Here is an 18,310-nt window from a genome sequence, read left to right on the forward strand (position 1 = left end):
TCCATAACTATACAGAGATAATATTTAATATCTTGTGACTTCTTGCACTGGGAGTTTTCTGGTATGGTTTGTGCCTATCTCTCCTAAAAGTATTAAACAAAAGCCTCTAATTATTTTTTATTGTAGCCATCCAGCAAGGTGCCTGCAGCTTAATCAAGATATTGATCCTGCTTTTATAGATATTCGCAGTGTATATAATCAGCTAAAAGTATAGTGACTGTCTCACCACGGGGATTTGGGTTTGGATTTATTCTACTGCTTCTTTGATATGACCAGAGGTCTATAATAGCAGATATATAGCTCTGTACAGCATTCTTCCCCAGAGTACGGATAATTGGCTTGCTGCCTTCTATTATACGGGGCTTCTTGTACCGGCAGGATCGAATTTCACGGTTGAGTATTTCCTCTTTGAGGAACTAAACCAGTTTATATTTTATGACTAGTTTACTATCTAGAAACCTAATGTGTTTAGTCTAGCCAATCCATTCTTTCTGCTTTAGATTATATGACTTGGAGGTATTCTCAGGGCGATTAGTTCATAATAGATTCAATGTCTTTTCACCATATGAGGCTAACTGCTTTACAATAGCTGCATGACGGCCCACTATACTGGCCATTTCTGATGACGCAGTGCCAGCACATGGGAGGGAAGAAGAAGGAGGATGTGGCCGTTTCCGAGCCATACTGAATTGGTTATTATAGTCTAAGGAGCTAGCTTACAGGGTGATGAACTATTGCAGAGAAATCGCTGAAAGAATATGATCATAGATGATAATAGGTAATAACACGCATCCTATCCTGAACACGTAGATGGTAGAAAGAAGGAGAAATGGGAAATCAATAACTGCAAGGCCGGAATAAAGCGCGGGCCGGGCGGGCCCCGCCCTCCAGGGTATTTCAGCATATTTGGGAGGAGGGCGATTATGCTATAGTAACCCATGTAATCACCCACCGCGCCGGGCCCCCCATATATGTCCTATATACCTTCCATATGAAGATCATCACCCTCGTTACGACTTACGCTCTTTCTGCATCTTAAGGGATTATAGGCCACATCGATGAGGTTAAAAAGTTATAAATTCAAACCTTTGTGAGTTATCTTAAAACAACTATATCAAGATTAATGAATTAAATCAGCGATTTGCGCCTTCTCAGTGTCCTCCCGATTTCATATTCCTGGGTTTGGTTAAGTTAGGTTGGGTTAGGTTTTGAGTACCCGCAGGTTTTACACGACTGAGGAATTAATAGATCCAAACGCACGACGCGGCTCGAACAAAATCCACATCCAGACACTCAAGATAAAAAAAATCTTTTTCAGAACCAATAGCCCATCCCTCCAGCATGGCATCTTCCTCATCATCACAATCAATACATCAGGCTTTCAGTCCTCTGCTCTCCATTGAGCCGTCCTCTGACGCTTTCTTAGACTCAGACATTCAATCTTCTGTAAGAGAATGAGCCCATCCTATTTATGTCTGAATATTGTAAATATACCTACATGAATACTAAGATAGACTGCTGCCTTTCAGTAGACCCCGAAAGAGCTATGATATAACCACTCGAAGACCCCCAGCGACACTCAGACGTGTGGGACCCCAGCAAAGAAAAAAATGGATTTCGTATCTAGAGAGAAACTTCCTTGAGTGGTGGAAGAAAACAGAGTACGGCCAAAAGCTGAATGGGGACGGCCAATCTCAGATTAAATGGTCCACCGAGTCGCGTCACGCTGATGTGTGGAAACACTTTGACCAGGTGGCTCAAATTGATTCTGGACGTCCTCGAGTCATCTATCAGGCCTGTCTCACTGTACTTGATCATCCACAGTATAAAGAGAATGGGACAAGCGCCATGAGTAGACATAAAAAGTCTGATACTTGTCGCAAAGGAAAGAAAAAGGGATCTCATCAGTCACTGATTTCGGATTCGTTGCAGAACCAGTTCACGAGGGAGTCACCCAGTGTCCACAGGGTAACAGCAATCCAACTTGAGAAACAGCTCTTGAAGACAATTACCTGTCTTCGTTTGCCTTTTCAGACGGTGGAGAACCCGGTGTTTCAGGAGCTGCTTAGCCTCCTATATTCTGGCCCTGGGGAATTGGAACTCCCGTCAGCGAAGACCCTGCGGACACGGCTCCGGGATGCAGTTACCTGTCAGCAGGACGCACAGTTGCAAGATCTGCCTGACGATGCCAAGGTTTCACTCGTTCCCTCCAGAGTAAGATTACCAAATACGGCATAGCTGATGGAGATATCCATAACTTTGATGAAACTGAATTTGCTATGAGTCTCTGTCAAAGTGCTAAAGTGTTTACGCGATCTACCTGTGAGGGGAAGCCATTCATGATTTAGCCTGGAAACTGCGAATGGGTCACCTCAATCGAGTGTATCAACGCTGCAGGATGGGCCCTGGATCCGTACCTGATTTCCAAGGGGAGGGTATTCCAAGAGGCATGGTATCAAGAAATGAACATTCCTTGTATGTGGCGGATCGCTATATCACCAAATGAATAGACAGCAATTGAGCTAGGCCTTCAATGGCTTCAAAAACACTTTATCCCGGCATCAACAGCTCGCTTAAAGGGTTTATATCGACTGCTGATTCTTGATGGTCATGACTCCCATTTAACGCCTCAATTGAATGACATCTGCGAAGCAAATAGGATTATACCTATCTGCATGCCTCCTCATTTGTCCCATCTCTGCCAGCCACTTGACGTTGCTTGCTTTGCTCCATTAAAGAAAGCATACAGTACATTGATTGAGAGGCGGATTAGACTTCAGCTTAGTCCGATAAGCAAGCTTGACTTCCTTGAGATCTATCCCATCGCTCGTCGCGATGCTTTTAGCGCTTCGAATATAAAGAGTGCTTTTAATGCTACAGGGGTAGTTCCGTTTGCACCAGAACGAGTTATCAATGGTATACAAATTTGTATACGTACACCTACTCCTGATGGTGATGTGATTCCTTCATCTGTGACAAAAACACCAATTAATACTCGGCAGCTAAGCAAGCAAGAATCTTTGGTGAAAAGAGTACTCCGAGAACGTACAAAGACTTCTTTTACACTTCTACGAGATGCAATTGGTTATATTATCAAAGGATGTGAGATGGCAATCAACCGTGCGGCGTTCCTTGAACATGAAGTCAGTGAGTTACGAGCTGCCAATTCAAAGCAACAAGCAAGGAAGAAACGAAGGAATTGCCACCTTTCAGGACTAATTGGATTGAATATCGAGAAAGCTTTTGAGGCGTTTCAACAATTAGATGAGATTATTCCCAAGGATCCTACTCCTCGCAAGCGAGCACCCCCGCGGTGTAGCAATTGTGGAGTTGTAGGTCATATGCGTACATTTTGTCCCAGAAGAGTAGCTAGTTATCCTGCTAATGAATATATTTAATCATTTCTTTTGTAAAAAAATGCATTACGAAATGGCTTGGGAATGGCTTCATTGAGGTAAAAGTTGGTCTGGCAGGCGGCACGGGCGGCGGAACCGTTCGCCTGCTGTTTACGTTAACCGAATGTAAGGATCGGATACATATAGGAGAATCATTGATTTGTTGAACAGAGCCTGACGAAAAATTAATATGAATAAAGAAAGAAACCATTCGGATGGGCGTTTTCAACAATGCCACCTGCAGTCGAGACGGGTGACAGAAACGGCATGCACCCTCACACGCCGTTCATATATCCCGACTCGTGTATGTCACCGGGATTTTGGGGGCTGTTCTAATGATTTGCACTCTCAACATACAGCAAACAAACATTCTCACTAATACTTACTTCACTATTCTGACTGTACACGCGGTCGGTCCCTCGAGGAACTGCCACGATTAATACCTAGGCAGATGGCGCTGTCTACTGTCTGCAAACTCACATATAACGCGAATAAATGATTTATTAACGAATCATAACTTATGGGGCACATAGGTAAATTAATAAATACGTACATAGAAGAATGGGATTCTTGACCCTTACGACAAAATGGCATGGAGCTACACCAATTATATGATCCTACAAATCCATGTAAATTTTCAAATAGAACAGTTTTCGCCTGGAAATTGAGATATCAAGACTACGATGCGATCATAAGACAGCATTCACATCCTATGATCACTGCCTCGACCATTGATAAGCTCTGCCTGCCGCTGAGCCCGCTGTCAGGGATAATATACGACCACCACTACTATAGCAAACCGGACGAGCTAGCGGCCAATTTGAACGAATGGGATGACCCTCCGCGATCCTAACCAGTCGTCATGTGAAATGGGGAATGCCAAAATATCACCGGAGTATTCTAGCTCTCCGTGCACCGCAGCTGCAGCAAGGCAGTGCACATGATTGCAATGGAACGCAGCAGCGACGTGGTCAAGCTCTCAGCCTACACACCACTGTTGCAACATTTCGGTTTCGCCCATTGGTAAGTGAGTCACACTAGAATGAATATCTACGTTCCAACGCTGCTGACTTTGTCTAGCCAACATTGTACAGGTTTGATCCTAGCCCCGGGTCCGTCGACATCGTCATACGTGCAGAAGATGTTCTCCACCAATCGAGGAACAGCTATCTTCTCCGTTAACACCACAGCCAATTTCGCATCTTTGTACTGGGGTGGCGTCTATAATGACACGTTCTACGTGTAACTGGTGAGTAGACGGTGTAAGACTGCCCGCAACTCGCTCAAAGAGATTGGGAATGCTGTCGGACCCCTCGTGACACCAACAATCTGCCACATAACATTAGCGTTCAGCATACGCTGTACAAACTACACGGTGAATTCAGCAGCCTGGACTTGGCCATAGTGGCTGCCTCATAATGAGTCGTTGAATGCTCTTTCTGGATGCGCGCGCTTAACCAATATATATGAGATCGGCGATCGGGTAGTTTGAGCACAGCCGCCATCATAAGTTGCATCTACATCGCGGGGAAAGTCCAAGTGCCTTGGACGAATTTACAGATTTTGAGTGTGACAGAGTGGGTCAAAAAAACGACACCATCGATCCGACCTTCCAGCCATTTCAGGAGTCATTTAATCCATTATTATGGTCTCCCCCACATCCCTGTCAGGGAGTATTGCTTACAGGTGTACGTTTTCGGTTGTATAGTGTTTCATTCGCTTTTGTTTTCTTTTTCTCTAATCCCCTCAACCCTTCCTATTTCCCTTTTCACTCCAGCAAGGTTCAGACTGCGTCGGGCATCGGTCGTGACACAGCTCTAGCTCTATCATTAGCCGGCATCGAGTGTCTCGGGCTGATTTGAATCCTGCCGATGAAGAGAGTCGCTCGTTCTCGCCCCATGGTAACCGACGCGCAGTATCTCTGCAGACCGATGTGGCGGATGAATCCAATGTCAATCACCTGGAGTAGTCGGAAATCAAAGCACTCGGCCGCATTGACACTGAGTTCACCCTGCGTTCACCCTGCAGGCGTAAGTCCCGCCCCCTCTGATCTGTATATTGCCAGTCCTGTGTAGTACTTACCGCTTAGGCTATGCGACATCTACAATGACCAAACATGTAAAACCGGAAATCTTCGAAAAGAAGATTGCCATAAGTGCACGAGGCACGATGCCCGTGCTGCACGTCTCCTCGGCGCTCATTGCAAAGCAGGATCCGCGCAAGCACAAGAAACGCCGGACCAATGGGACAAGAAGTGTGAGGCGCCGATGCATCGTGGTGTTCAGCTCTGTTAGTGGACTGAAAGTGGCCCCAGGTATGTTACCCTGCAGCTCATTTGGATGGGCTGGAGTTGTAATGGCCAAAAAATCTGTGATCTTCTCTTTCCCTTATATTCTTAAACATCTCGGTCGTAATGAATGAATGCTAGATAATATAATCTTGCTTCATTGGGAAAATCTCATAGTACGTCCGTGCCAATACTGTATGCCTGGCGTGGGCTCAGACGCCTATGATGGAACGCAACTTGAATTGTGGGCCGCAGCTGGGTGCTATAGTTCAGGCTCTGAGTGGGTTCGGACGGTGATCTGCTGGTTTGCATACAGCACATGTGGAACAGTAATCAGCATCTGACTTTTATTGTCGAGGCTATTGAGTCTCTAAAAATCCTGGGATGGGAAGCTAACACAACAATGTAACATATTCCCCAGCATGTTTTAGCTCTGTGGCACTAGCGCTCCCGGTAGGGGACCACGGTGTACGTACATCTAGGAACAACTGTACCGTAGCAAATACTGGAACATCATCTCCCCATTATCCTGGACATCTTGGTACGCTATCTTAGGATGGATGATTCGTGCTACCGATACCCTGGCTTTTGGGAGCCCATGGTACGGTGATGAAGCAACACTTGATACCCGCACATGACGAGAAAAATGTGTAGGACTCCGTCAATAAGTGCGGTTTCATTCTGGTCACCCCGTGTAGGATCGGGCAGCTCTGGCGCTATCAGCAATTTTGATTTCAAGTCTCACCCAAGACCCTTACCTTTCGCGACTCTAGGAGGTCTAATAAAGTCGTGATGTTCATTCGTCTGATCCAACAAAGGGTAGCTGTAGCTTTGTAAAGAGTTGAAATCACGTTCAGTCCGATTGCCAAGCCATGCCCGTAAAGTACCTAAAGTGGGGCGTGGGATCGAAGGAAACAGCATGGGTTTTCCTGTCGCTGCCCTGATTTCATTACCACCGGGCTGCGACGGGTAACGTAGAGAGACCCTTAGATTGTGAATAAGCCTGGTAAGTTTGTAAAGACCTGCTTTCATCTTATCGGACGCTTTGTTGTCACTAACAAGCGTAGATTGATAGGCAGTGAGGGAACCCATGGTGACTCTGATATAAGCTTTTATATGAAGCCAGAAGTCTTTCCATGGATAGTCAAGTGTGCTTTGGTAAAAGGTTCCTGAGTCTTGAACAATGGCGCATACAAATATAAAGATTGAAAGGCAAAGAAAGAGGCCCACACCTAACTTGGTTATTATCTTTATTTGAATCTTCTAGAGCAGATAGACTGGAATACTTATAACTAAACGGGCTATTGTTAGTAGTGGTCCGAAAAATAAACAGCGCGGAATGATGTATCCATGAGATCAGTGAGTGTATTTAAATATGGGTAGATCTAGAAGGTTACCAGCAGTAATGTCTTCGGAGCTGGCAGATCCGGGAAACATTTTGCTGTTATTTAATTCAGCACTATTAAAACTTACAGAGAGATCTTAGTATTAATGCTTACCTGAAGTCTTTCCCATGTATAGATAAGTAATGAGATGCTCTCTGATTTTAATGAAAATCCATGATATGACTGATAAGATGACTGTAAGCTAATAGTGGTGTAGAAAGAAATGAGACATTCCATTAGTCAGTGGCCGGATGAAGGTAAGGTAAGTCTATTTGACAGTAAAAACAGAAGTTCACAGAACAGTGAGATAAGCTAGATGCTATTTTGACTGGGCATAAAGCTCATCCATATTAGCTATGGCAATGGTATATGCCCTTGGGTCTTTTCGCAATATGGTGAAAACAAGATATTCAAAGTGGCTGTGTATACTGTAGATAACTGTTACAGCACATAGATAAATAAATGCTAGTATTAGGAAGGCATCATCTAGAAACAAGCGTTTTCGTGTAAGAAGACGGATGAATATACGCCCAAGGAGCATAAGTGTTGTAAACCCGAAGAGTAAGATAACTATTATTTGTAGAATATTAGATATCTTGGTTAGGATTGGTAATATGCAGCAACAGGAAACACTGACTATGAACTGATTTACTGCAATTCAGCCTGTATTGGAGAAATCAGAGATTGTCAAGTTTCTATGAGAGACCGACGGAATCACACCTGTCTTGTTATAGCTAGTAATCATGCTGGAAGTCCTTTACAGGAAAGAATATGTGATGAATAAGATAGCTTTTTGGTGCCAGAAATATTACCAGTTAAAGATGAATAATCAATAATAGGGCACTAGCGCAATCGTGGACTTTATATGCTATATCTTTAAATTAGGGACTACTGGTATAAGTGGGCTTACGGTCAGACTGTAAATCTACTAAAGATTTATTAAGTCTTCTGTTGTTTCTCAACCAGATAATAGATATGGGCTGAACGGGCAAGGGTGGCGCATTTTGTTATATAAGCACGCAGGGATGGTTGGGAGGGGTTGTCTGGATTAGATGAGGCAGATATTAAGAAAGGGCTATGAAACTAGCTGTAGTATTGATGGTCTTACTCTTCTTCTATAAGGAATTATTAGTATCCAAAGGCTATGAATATCAGCCTTATGAATAATTTATATACTGCCTGGCTTAGTAGGTTCAAGCTATATCCTACATTCCTGCTTAAATAGCTCTCTTTATCTCTCTTTATCGTGCTTTTCAATATTGCTTGTCTATCTTGGGAGTTAGCAAATATTTTGTATATATTAACAACTATGTGTGGCATGCTTCTCCTTGTAGTCTTTTTGTCTGCCATTTGTAATTATTTGCTAGCCTTGTGGCTTTGTAAATCTAGATAATAAAGAGGCGAGTGATCTTCAGAGGAAGCTCCAGAGGAAGGATATCTTTTTTACTTATTGAGGGGTGCTTTATCGTACCGCGGTTGGAATCCGTTGCTGTTTATCTGTTCTTTCAAGTAAAGGCCATTAGATACTAAGTGTGTGGAATCAAGCTAACTTCAGATCAAATGCAGATCTCTCTTCTGGAATTCTTGCCCTGTTTGCATTCAGATTCTTATACATGAGATTTACATTATCCAAGGGATTATAAACATTACGGCATTTTTTAAATAATGCTTTCTTTCGGGATTTCAGCTTTATTAATTACTTTTTTACAATGTATTCTCACTGCCGGAGCCAGCAGTAAAAACTTATCGGAAAGATGATTCTGGCGATCTTCTTAACCCTTATTAAGATAGTAAAGGGGTTGAACCGCGCAACCGAGTTGAATTCTTGACTATGTTCTCTTCATCTTGGTTTTTAAAAGGGGCTAGTATACCATCCATGACTGTTAAATTTAAGTATAATATCACGGTGCGGTTGGAATTTCTGGATATAATTTATAATTGGTGCTATTGGAGAGACTTTGCGACCAGCTTCTATACAGAGCTAACGACTGCTGCTATAGATTCATTTTATGGCCTGTTTCTGGTATTTAGTTGTCTAAGTTTCACAGAGAACCTCTGGACCCTTGATAGAAATATACAATCTTTACTTGTCTCTCTGCCCAGACCTTTTACACTAACTGTGTATACAGTATGCGATTATCTTCTTACCACAGTCAAGTACTGGCATGTATGGGCCCAGGATGCTTTCTACCTGGAATTTGTGAATCAAGATGGTGATAATCTGTACTGGGGGACCGCATTCTTTCGCGAATGGTAGGCTATATTTGAAGTAATTGATGGGTTTGACTTTGATGCGATGGCATCTGAAGATCTTGTCTTTCTTTAGGAGTAAGTTTACTGATCTAAACACGGAGTGTTTATCTCATTATTATTAATCTATATCTATTATCACATGTATTTTGCTAGTCGTCCCGCGTATTCTAGCACACCTTGGTCTTGACTAATTATGGCCTTCCAGTGTCAATCAAAACATGGTTATTGCTACGTACTGATGCTGTATGGAGATATATTAGGATGTTGAGCTTCTCCAGTAACTGCGGAAGGAGGCGGCCGCATGTGTTTCTGACCAAGCTTACAGTTCTCTTTCTTTTGCCTTAGATAAATTACTCAAATAACTAATCCTACAGGCCATGTATGCCGAGACACTCCGACTCAGAGTCCATGGATTTCTAGTCCAATATTCAGCTCAAGAAGATGTTCATCTTGGTAACTGCATCATTCCGAAAGGCCGTGCTATCTTGACAAGCACCAGCCCGGATTATCTCGATTCCAACATATAGTGCCGGGGTTCAGACTCGCACCCTGTGGATAAGTTCTATCTGGGCAGATTCTTGCGGGCATCTGCTGATACTAAATCTGTCTGGTTCTCAATCCCTACCGTACCAGGCGCGTGGATGCCTTACAGAATTGGTGCCTATGCCTGCACGGATTGTCATTTTGTAAAAAGCTGTATAATTCTTATGTTGGCCCTAGTGGTGATGCAATTTGACTGTGAGATATTGGCCACCGAGAACTGTCTGTAAATGAGTATTCAGAACTTTGGTTTTGGCACTCTGTTATCTGAGGGGCCGGTGCCTGTTAGAATTCGTTGCTGTATAAGACCTGTGGCTCAATAGTCATGTCTGCTTGGTCAAGGATTGTACTTAGTAGTCACCAATCCAATCTTATCTCTTGTACTACCAATGTCACTTCTTGTGTGGAGGCTCACCTTTCTTTACTACTTGGGGCACGAAGGAGAACAAGCTCTAACAACTCGGCTGAGGATTATCTTTAATTACTTCTTTCTTTAAAGAAAGTGGCACTTGCCACTTGAAACCGTACTATTTGAGAAAGAATTATTATTGGCTGGACCCGTTCTATGCTGAGTCTAACCAGCCCGAATCATTCTGCGTAACCCGAAAATATCTCTTATATGATACTTTTTGAAGACTTTACAGGATTTCGAGCGATTAAGCATGTATGGAATGTTAGCCTAAGCATTTGCCTGAGAAATGGCTGGGCCTGGAATAACGCCCTTCAACTCACAAGTCTCATGAAGTGAGAAAAATATCCGAGCCACGGTGATATTGCCCTGCTGTGAAACAAGCACCATTAACAGCCAAGATTTCCTCATTTCTGACTAGGGTAATTGGCAGTCGTGGTTCCCGCGAGGCAATTCGTTAGAGGTCCATTTTTAGGGCTTATGAGAGTGTAGCCATATGGTGGGGTATATTACATTGAAATCTGTGTTCGGCTACGTTACAATTGTCAGTCAGCACTATGCCATTGAATTGTTGCTCATTGACATTCTAAGACAAGGCTCGAGTTATCGGGGTCTTCTGATCCAACAAGCTAGCGTTAATTTCCGCAACTGCGGGATATCCCAAGCCTCCTGTGGCTATGCAACTGTCGAAACGCGACAAGGATACCCATCCGCAGGATGGGTACCGGCCTTTTCCGTTTGATAGGCTCTCTCCCCAGCCACTGTCCGCGACATTGGCCCCATCACACCCAGCCAACGCCCCAATCTACCAAGGGGTGTCGCCGAGGCAGTATGGGCCATGTCCCATTCGTCGTACGCCGGTTGAATTCGGAAGGAACGAGCGGTCATTATCAACGTCAGACGCATTTCATTGTACACGAGAGTCTGGCCAATGCAACTACGAGGACCTTGTTCGAACGGGCGATAGGCGGCGGGGTCAGGGTACAGTTCGTGGCCCGGTTCAACAAGCCATCGCTGGGGTAAAAATTCTGTCGGTCGCGGCCAGACGCGCGGGTTGAGGTGCATTGCCGTATGCAAAATAGTGGCACCAACATAGTCGGTGGGGTAGCGACCGCCGTCTCGGTCGGTGAGCGAGACTCCCCTACGCCCCTTGCGGTTTGTACCAGCAGGAGGAAATAGCCGTAACGTTTCCCTGATCACGGCCATAGTATAGGCACATCGGTTGAGAAGGGCCGGCTGCTCCCGTAGAGTCCGAGCGGCCTCGTTAGGGTCGGGCCCGAAAACTTCGTCGTGTTCTTGTCGCACACGTCTCATTGCCTCAGGGTGTTGGGAAAGAAGATGATACACGTAAACGATACTGCTCGATGTAGTATCGTTCCCAGCGAACAGAAATAGGCGGATCTGATACGTAGCATACCGCGAGAAGTGTTTGTCCAATGTGATAGACTCTGCCAGGCTTTTATCGAAGTGGGTCATGTATGCCTCTACCGCTAACATGATAACGGACTTAGCTCGTTTGGTTGTGGTATTTGGTGAGAGGTGGGCCTTCCGCATCTCCACAAACCGCATCTCTAGTTCCTGACCGATTAGCCTGTTGAGAACTCGACCGTAAAATCTCTGAATAATGGGCCTTAGCGGATTAGCGAGTACGCGTGGGTCCCAGAACGAATGCCATCGCGTGATATACCCTAGCGCGGTTGCAAGCATGTTATCGGAGCGTTGGTAATCGAGGTCCATATCACTATAACGGCGGTTAGGAAAATCTGTTAGGGTAGCAACGGTATCATCTTACAGGACGACTTTGAGAATCACATCCATAGTCAGTCGCGTTGTGAGATCATCTAGACAAAACACCCCCGAATTTGTCCGTTCCCGCAGCTGATCGCAGAATATTTGAACGGAATCGATTACTTCCGGTAGCAGATCCATCATATTCCCAGCGCTGAATCCCGGATTAAAGATAGATCTCCATATCTTCCATTCCTTATCGCTCATAGAGACCAGGTTTGGCCCTCCGGTGATAGGCTGCATAAACTGCTGCACGATGTCCGACTTAGGGAGATTGTAGGTGGTGCTAATCTGCTGCGCCGCCTCCGGACTGAACACCATCCACAATGGCGGATAAACAGGCCAAAAGTCCATGAGGAAGATTTCAGTGTCAGAGAACTCGAAGGCCAGTTCCTTGGTCGCCAGCGCGACGTTCGCATCGGGCGGGAGGCAATCGACGTATTTCTTGAGTACCAGCAGGTGACCGGTTATCCAATTCCACTCGGCGGGCATCGGCTAACGACAGATAAGCTGGACCATTTTCTTCTCTTGAAGAATCAGAACTCACCACCCCCCGCTTGCGTAGCCGGTTGATCTGGCAGCGATGACGATATGTCGCCTGCATCCCATAGAACAGCGTGCCCAACAGCGTAAAGCCGAGGGTTAAAAGAAGGTTGAAGAAGGCCATTCCATAAGACTAAAAATGGGTTTGAGTTCACTTGTAAAGGTTAAACTGAGATCAGGAAAATGAGTGAGGATGAAGCAGAAGGATAGGTTTCAACAAGAAGTGGGGGACAACCACAAAACCGGCCACGATCACGTGTAGAGACAATAGTCGGCCTTGAGTACAAGGCTGCGATAATCGCTTGGTTGTACAGAAGTAAGACCACACAGAATGCTGTCAGTATACGTCTGACATCCCTGAGCCCGATATTTTGGCGTAACGTAATTCCCAACTGAGTGACATACCCTGACCGAACGGCGCATCTTGTATCCCGTATCTTACGCTACTTTTTCATATATATATATATAGCGTATTTTGGTATGATCATGATACATTAAAATGAAGAAAAATATCTATATGCTTGTAGCATTAAGTTCATAAGTAACTAATATGATTGTATGGCTTGCGATTAGGAATCAGCGTTTCCTGGACTTAGGATACAACGTAATTCCCGGGTGGTTCGGTCAGCACGGAGATTTCCTTGCGTCTCAGTTGATAATTTTCACCTGGCTGCTCAATATGCTTCAGCCATTCATTGACATACGCTTCACGGTGACATCTCAACACAACCCTTGGTCTCTTTGACTTTAAAATTTGGCCAAGAGCATCATGACATTGTTGATTATCTTCCTCTGATACTTTCTTCTCGGGTTGATACGAGAATGCGTTCAGTACAGTAACAGTATAGATGCTTCGAGCACCTTTACTAGCGAAACGAATGAGTTCGTCAACGGCTAACAGTGTCTTGCTGCTTTTGACGAAGTTCTCAAAACTGACGTCGAATTTGTGGTATCTTCTGTCACGTGGACGTTCCAAGAGGACTACTATATCCGAAAGTCCAGCTGCCAAGTTCTGCGCGTCACTGACTAGGTGTATGTTATCGCACACCTTCGTTCGCCGTTTGGAACCCCTAAGATTAGACCGTCTATCATGTCGATGTTGCCTTCTGTTTCCCAGCGCCTCGCCGCCTGCCTTGTCCGCAAATCTTGCGGAGATGTGTCCTGAAAGGCGCAGGATAAAATCACTGGCCTACCAATGACGCTGTTACAAGGGACAAGGTCTACTAGACGGACAGGAAAAGGCCAAACAGCGGTGGACGGCATTTGACCTGAGCTTCTTCAGTCCCAAGATAATTCCAAAATACTGGCCTTATTGGCTCTTTTCCCCCACTGTAACCGCTTCCTGGATTCATGATTCATGGTCTGAACTGACCGCAGCCATACCAGAAGATCAACCATAAATGCTTTACAGGCCCTAATATCTGATCTAAAGATTGCACAATGTATTGCAGACTACTTAACATATCTTAAAATCTGGTATTCTCGGTTGTTAGGTATCATGTTGATATAATGGGATATGATATCGGGCTGCATACCCACGCGAAGCATTTCTTTAAACAAAGATGGCTATATAAGATATAAATATGGTTAATCACTGTTTAGTTATGGATTATCCTACAGGCTATTTAATATAAATAGCTCCTAGCTGGAAGAATAGAACTATCAGTTACATTTATCTACACCACAATAGTTATATGAATTAGCTAAGTAATATATAGTTGTGAATCATATGCTAACTTGGGACACATGGTCCCAAGACTTCAAGATATATGCTGTCTCTGAATCAGATATTGAACTGTCTACTAACATTCAACCTGGCATATCTAGCATCTAAATATAAAATGATACTTTTAACCAGCAAAATAAAAGACATGAACCATCCTTTCCTAATTCCAGGGTTGGCTTGTCTTAATCTATATCTTGTAGTTATGCTAAGAATATAGCCTTATTGGCTGCGCGGTTTGACCGGCTATGGTACCAATGTTGTCATGACACACGTTCGCGGTCTTATTATTACTGACATTACCATGATCTCATAGCGTATCCTGTTATAGGGGTCTGTTCTTGCTGTCAGACAGGCTGCGCAGATATGAAGATGTTGAAAGAATGGAGCATTATAGACCAGTCAATTCCGGAACTACCTGGCTGGGACTGTGTATTGGACTTGGGGTGATTGTTATTGTATAAGAAACCAATGTCAGTTATATTAGTATTTAAATTTCTGTAGAATAAAGATAGTTAAAAAGATTTATTAAATTGATTAATATGTATAATTAATCATTAAATAAGCGGCTGTCTACATATCAGTTATTTGGAAGGACCACAGTCTTTAATTATTCTGGAGAGACCTATTTAAGGTTGCTTATACACGGTCTAGTGGCGTCAGCTATTATGTCAGTATCTAATTATAGATAATATAGCTTAATATCAATATTTAGTAGTCTGAGCTCATTGCTTATCTAGTTAAATGATTGTCTTGACCTGGTTGCGGATAGACTGTCAGATATATATTATAGATAAGTGACCCGTTAGTATGGCGTGGCTGGAAACATCAGCCATTCTTGGACTTGGAAGAGTGTTTATACTGCTGATAAATATACTTGACATGTATTTAGGCTCTTCCTTATTGTCTACGCCATATCTAGAGAGCCTTTAATAAATCGAAGTCTTGTACCGGGTTTATGAGAAGGCTCATTCTTACGGTTTTGACAGTATTAAAGGGAGAATTGGAGGGTATATCACAGTCAACATATGAACGGCTGTTTGTTTGGCTGCCGTGATACCCTGGATATTTAGTATTTAAGGTTAAGCAATGCTGCATGTTTACTCAATGGCGAGTATCTAGATATTTTTAGCTCAGTTCACTGTTTTATGGAACATAATGAGAGTTACTGTGAAAGTATGATATCTAGGTCCTTTATTTGTTAGATAATGATAAGCTTCTATACTACAGTGTGGTACTGTTAACTCACAAAAATAAGTATTTAAGTAAGCGAGAATCCTTATATAATCTTGAAATCCTCTACAATAAGAAGCATAATTTGGAAACAAGTAAGACCAGACAGTTTTCTATATAGTCTCAGCACGAGCGCGGTCTCTTGCATGTTGTAAAGTTATTTAGCTTTATAAAGCATAACTATAAGTATTGAAGACTGTGGGCGGATTAGCACATGTAATACATAAGAGCTTATGACTGTAGTTAATGTCTTTATCTCTTGTAATATGCCCTCCAGACTCGTGAAATACTGTAGTCTATGGATTTGTGTTGGTGAACCCTCCGGTCCTAGTATCTTTCTCCAGGATGTAATATAGAAAAGTGGCAGCTGGCCGGCAATCCACAGGCCTGCATGTGGGAGTTAAGTGTATATATATTAGCCCAGCTTAAATCAGGATATCGAAGCCAGTCTGGATAATCCTAAGTAATTAGTGATACTTCATCATTACCTGTAGATGATAGTAAACAATCGTATATAATATTACGAGGAAGGTTAAGATTATGAAACATACTGCCTGTTCTTGATTAAACAGATATTTAATATAGGGCAGTTGTTATATTGGATATTTCCAGAAACAGTAGGTAATTTTTACTATTGCTGTTATATGGCTTGCCCCAGCTGGCCACTATTAAAGATAAAAATAGCTCCATGGATAACAACATGGATGATAACCATCCGGCCAATTTATTGACACATCCAGACTACCGCTGACTAATTAATCCTTAGAAGATAGACAGGGCCCCTGAAGATCAAACTATCTATAACAGAATAAGATCAATAACCGCGAGGTTGGAGCACTTCAGTACACAGTGACCCAGGATCAAGCTCACAAGACCAGTGGCAGAATATTCACTGAGCAGAAGCATGACCATGGAACCCTGTTAAATGTGAGTATATCAAAGTGACAGAATGGTTTCAGGGATAAGTAGTCAAGGTGTTGCTGTATCTACATCATATGCTTTTGAGTCACTTACCAGGAGTATGTTACAGACCCCTGCTAGCTGAACGACTAGCAAGGCGGGTACGTCAGGCAGAAGGCTACGCCCGGATGGACGGCCACTCTTATCGGGTAAAGTCCCGAGCTGAGTCATCACGTGCCATATATCACCTGACCATGGTATACAGACAAGCATATAGTATACAACATACCATCATGGTCTATAACTACCAAATAGGTATACGGTAGACCCGATGGTATATGGAATGGTATACAGAGAATAGAATATATAAGAACACTTCTTCATTATCAAACCCTAGGATCGCTTCTCCCTGTTCCTGTTAGCTTAGCTTCTATTCCAAGGCGTACCTTTGAACTGAATCAAGGTAAGTCAGGTTGATGACTATCTAAAGAGAACTGGTCCTGAACAGAAGAAGAGAAGTAAGGCCAGATAGTGCCGCGCAGCTATCCGTAAGTAAGTGCGGATGAGTGTTGTTGCTAAGCTTTACCAAAATGTATGGTTACTTAAAGATAGTGTTATTGAGCACGAAGAACAGAACTAGCTAAGTATATGAAGAAGTGTCCTTATATATCCTATCCCTTGTATACCATTCTATATATCATCGGGTCTACCGTATACCCGTTTGGTAGTTATAGACCATGATGGTATGTTATATACTACATGCTTGTCCATATATCACGGTCATGTGACTTGTGACGCGTGATAACTCAGATTAGGACTTTATCTGATAAGAGTAGTCGTCTGTTCGGGCGTTGCCTTCTGCCTGATATACCCGCCTTACTAGTTGTTCAGCTAGCAGGGGTCTGTAACACCATCTTCCTTCCTTTAAGATTCTTATCTTCAAGAACATAAAGATGTGTGTCCCCGTGAGCGTTGATCTAGGTCCTTCAGTTTCTTTTTCTCTCAGAATGGGTCATCATGCCTCTGTGTAATTATTATAAAAAGCGCTGTTACTAAGCTGACTGAATCATCTGCAGTGGTATCTAGGTTGACTTTTCTTGCACCTGGTGTGATTCCCATAGTCTTTCTTGCTTTATGGATTTCAAGAACCGAAATTGTGCGGCCTGTACTCGCTGTGGCTGAAAGTATGAAAAGCAATTTTACAGTGATTCTGAGTAGGATAAACTTTAACATGATAAAGAAAAGATAGTTTAAGAGATTGAAGAGACTGAAGAGTAGATTGAGCTGTTATTTATAAAAATAAAATATTTGCGAAAATATTGCAAATTTCTTAAGGATTATGGTGATTAGATGTTAGATCATGACTTGAATATGTTAGATTTGTTGAATGATGAGGATTCTCCAAGTGCTGAGGATCTCCGGGAGCTGGGGTGTCTGGTTGATGAGCATGACACTGCTCAGCTTGTTACTGTGTTAGACAATTCTAGTCTGATTTAGTTAGTTAGTTTCTCTTCATTCTGGGTGAACTTTGACCTGTCTGTTGGTGGTACTGCTCCACAAGCTGGTGATAGCCTGTTAAATTCTTGATAGGTTCCCATATGTTTTTCGAGGTATCATATTCTTCTTATTTTACTAGGTATTATGATCTGCTGCTAATCTTTCTATAATCTAGAATCTTTTTAACTTTATATTCTTATTCTGTGTTGTTGTTAATCTCTATATTTTCTGTAATTCTAGCGTTCTTTAATACGGGTTTTAATAATGAGATATAAAATACTGGATGAATTCTGTTTATTGATTTTAGTAATCTCAATCTGTAATTAACCAGTCTCTTCTTATCTTTAATAATAAATG

The 18,310-nt window shown here is 43.0% G+C and overlaps 8 protein-coding genes across 8 annotated transcripts; 3 read left to right on the forward strand and 5 right to left on the reverse strand.

Annotated features, from left to right (window-relative positions):
• Window positions 1-173: 173 nt before the first annotated feature.
• On the reverse strand, window positions 174-416 carry BO94DRAFT_468616 (uncharacterized protein; the record flags this gene model as incomplete). Its single annotated transcript, XM_025608261.1, has 1 exon — window positions 174-416. A coding segment is annotated over one exon (243 nt), but the record flags the coding sequence as incomplete, so codon positions are not given.
• A 3,928-nt stretch (window positions 417-4,344) lies between these two features.
• BO94DRAFT_586704 (uncharacterized protein) lies at window positions 4,345-4,641 on the forward strand (the record flags this gene model as incomplete). The annotated part of the gene is made up of 2 exons (XM_025615772.1): window positions 4,345-4,418; window positions 4,476-4,641. The coding sequence occupies 2 exons, from the start codon at window positions 4,345-4,347 to the stop codon at window positions 4,639-4,641; spliced, it is 240 nt and encodes a 79-aa protein (XP_025466107.1).
• An 839-nt stretch (window positions 4,642-5,480) lies between these two features.
• On the forward strand, window positions 5,481-5,979 carry BO94DRAFT_468653 (uncharacterized protein; the record flags this gene model as incomplete). Its single annotated transcript, XM_025608267.1, has 2 exons — window positions 5,481-5,765; window positions 5,860-5,979. Coding segments are annotated over 2 exons (405 nt in total), but the record flags the coding sequence as incomplete, so codon positions are not given.
• Window positions 5,980-6,423: 444 nt separating this feature from the next.
• On the reverse strand, window positions 6,424-6,945 carry BO94DRAFT_468625 (uncharacterized protein; the record flags this gene model as incomplete). The annotated part of the gene is made up of 1 exon (XM_025608262.1): window positions 6,424-6,945. A coding segment is annotated over one exon (522 nt), but the record flags the coding sequence as incomplete, so codon positions are not given.
• Window positions 6,946-8,865: 1,920 nt separating this feature from the next.
• Window positions 8,866-9,324, forward strand: BO94DRAFT_468872 (uncharacterized protein; the record flags this gene model as incomplete). Its single annotated transcript, XM_025608278.1, has 1 exon — window positions 8,866-9,324. A coding segment is annotated over one exon (459 nt), but the record flags the coding sequence as incomplete, so codon positions are not given.
• Window positions 9,325-10,839: 1,515 nt separating this feature from the next.
• On the reverse strand, window positions 10,840-12,778 carry BO94DRAFT_519095 (cytochrome P450). The gene is made up of 3 exons (XM_025610056.1): window positions 12,605-12,778; window positions 12,062-12,552; window positions 10,840-12,010 (listed from the first exon to the last, which is right to left on the reverse strand). The coding sequence occupies exons 1-3, from the start codon at window positions 12,722-12,724 to the stop codon at window positions 10,945-10,947; spliced, it is 1,677 nt and encodes a 558-aa protein (XP_025466111.1). The 5' UTR covers window positions 12,725-12,778; the 3' UTR covers window positions 10,840-10,944.
• A 414-nt stretch (window positions 12,779-13,192) lies between these two features.
• BO94DRAFT_468646 (uncharacterized protein) lies at window positions 13,193-13,627 on the reverse strand (the record flags this gene model as incomplete). The annotated part of the gene is made up of 1 exon (XM_025608266.1): window positions 13,193-13,627. A coding segment is annotated over one exon (435 nt), but the record flags the coding sequence as incomplete, so codon positions are not given.
• A 2,727-nt stretch (window positions 13,628-16,354) lies between these two features.
• On the reverse strand, window positions 16,355-16,687 carry BO94DRAFT_586706 (uncharacterized protein; the record flags this gene model as incomplete). The annotated part of the gene is made up of 2 exons (XM_025615773.1): window positions 16,355-16,474; window positions 16,571-16,687. 2 exons carry the CDS (start codon window positions 16,685-16,687, stop codon window positions 16,355-16,357), a joined length of 237 nt encoding a protein of 78 aa, XP_025466113.1.
• Window positions 16,688-18,310: the final 1,623 nt, after the last annotated feature.

This window comes from Aspergillus sclerotioniger (assembly GCF_003184525.1).
Source record: "Aspergillus sclerotioniger CBS 115572 chromosome Unknown BO94scaffold_18, whole genome shotgun sequence".
Classification (NCBI taxonomy): Eukaryota; Fungi; Ascomycota; class Eurotiomycetes; order Eurotiales; family Aspergillaceae; genus Aspergillus; species Aspergillus sclerotioniger.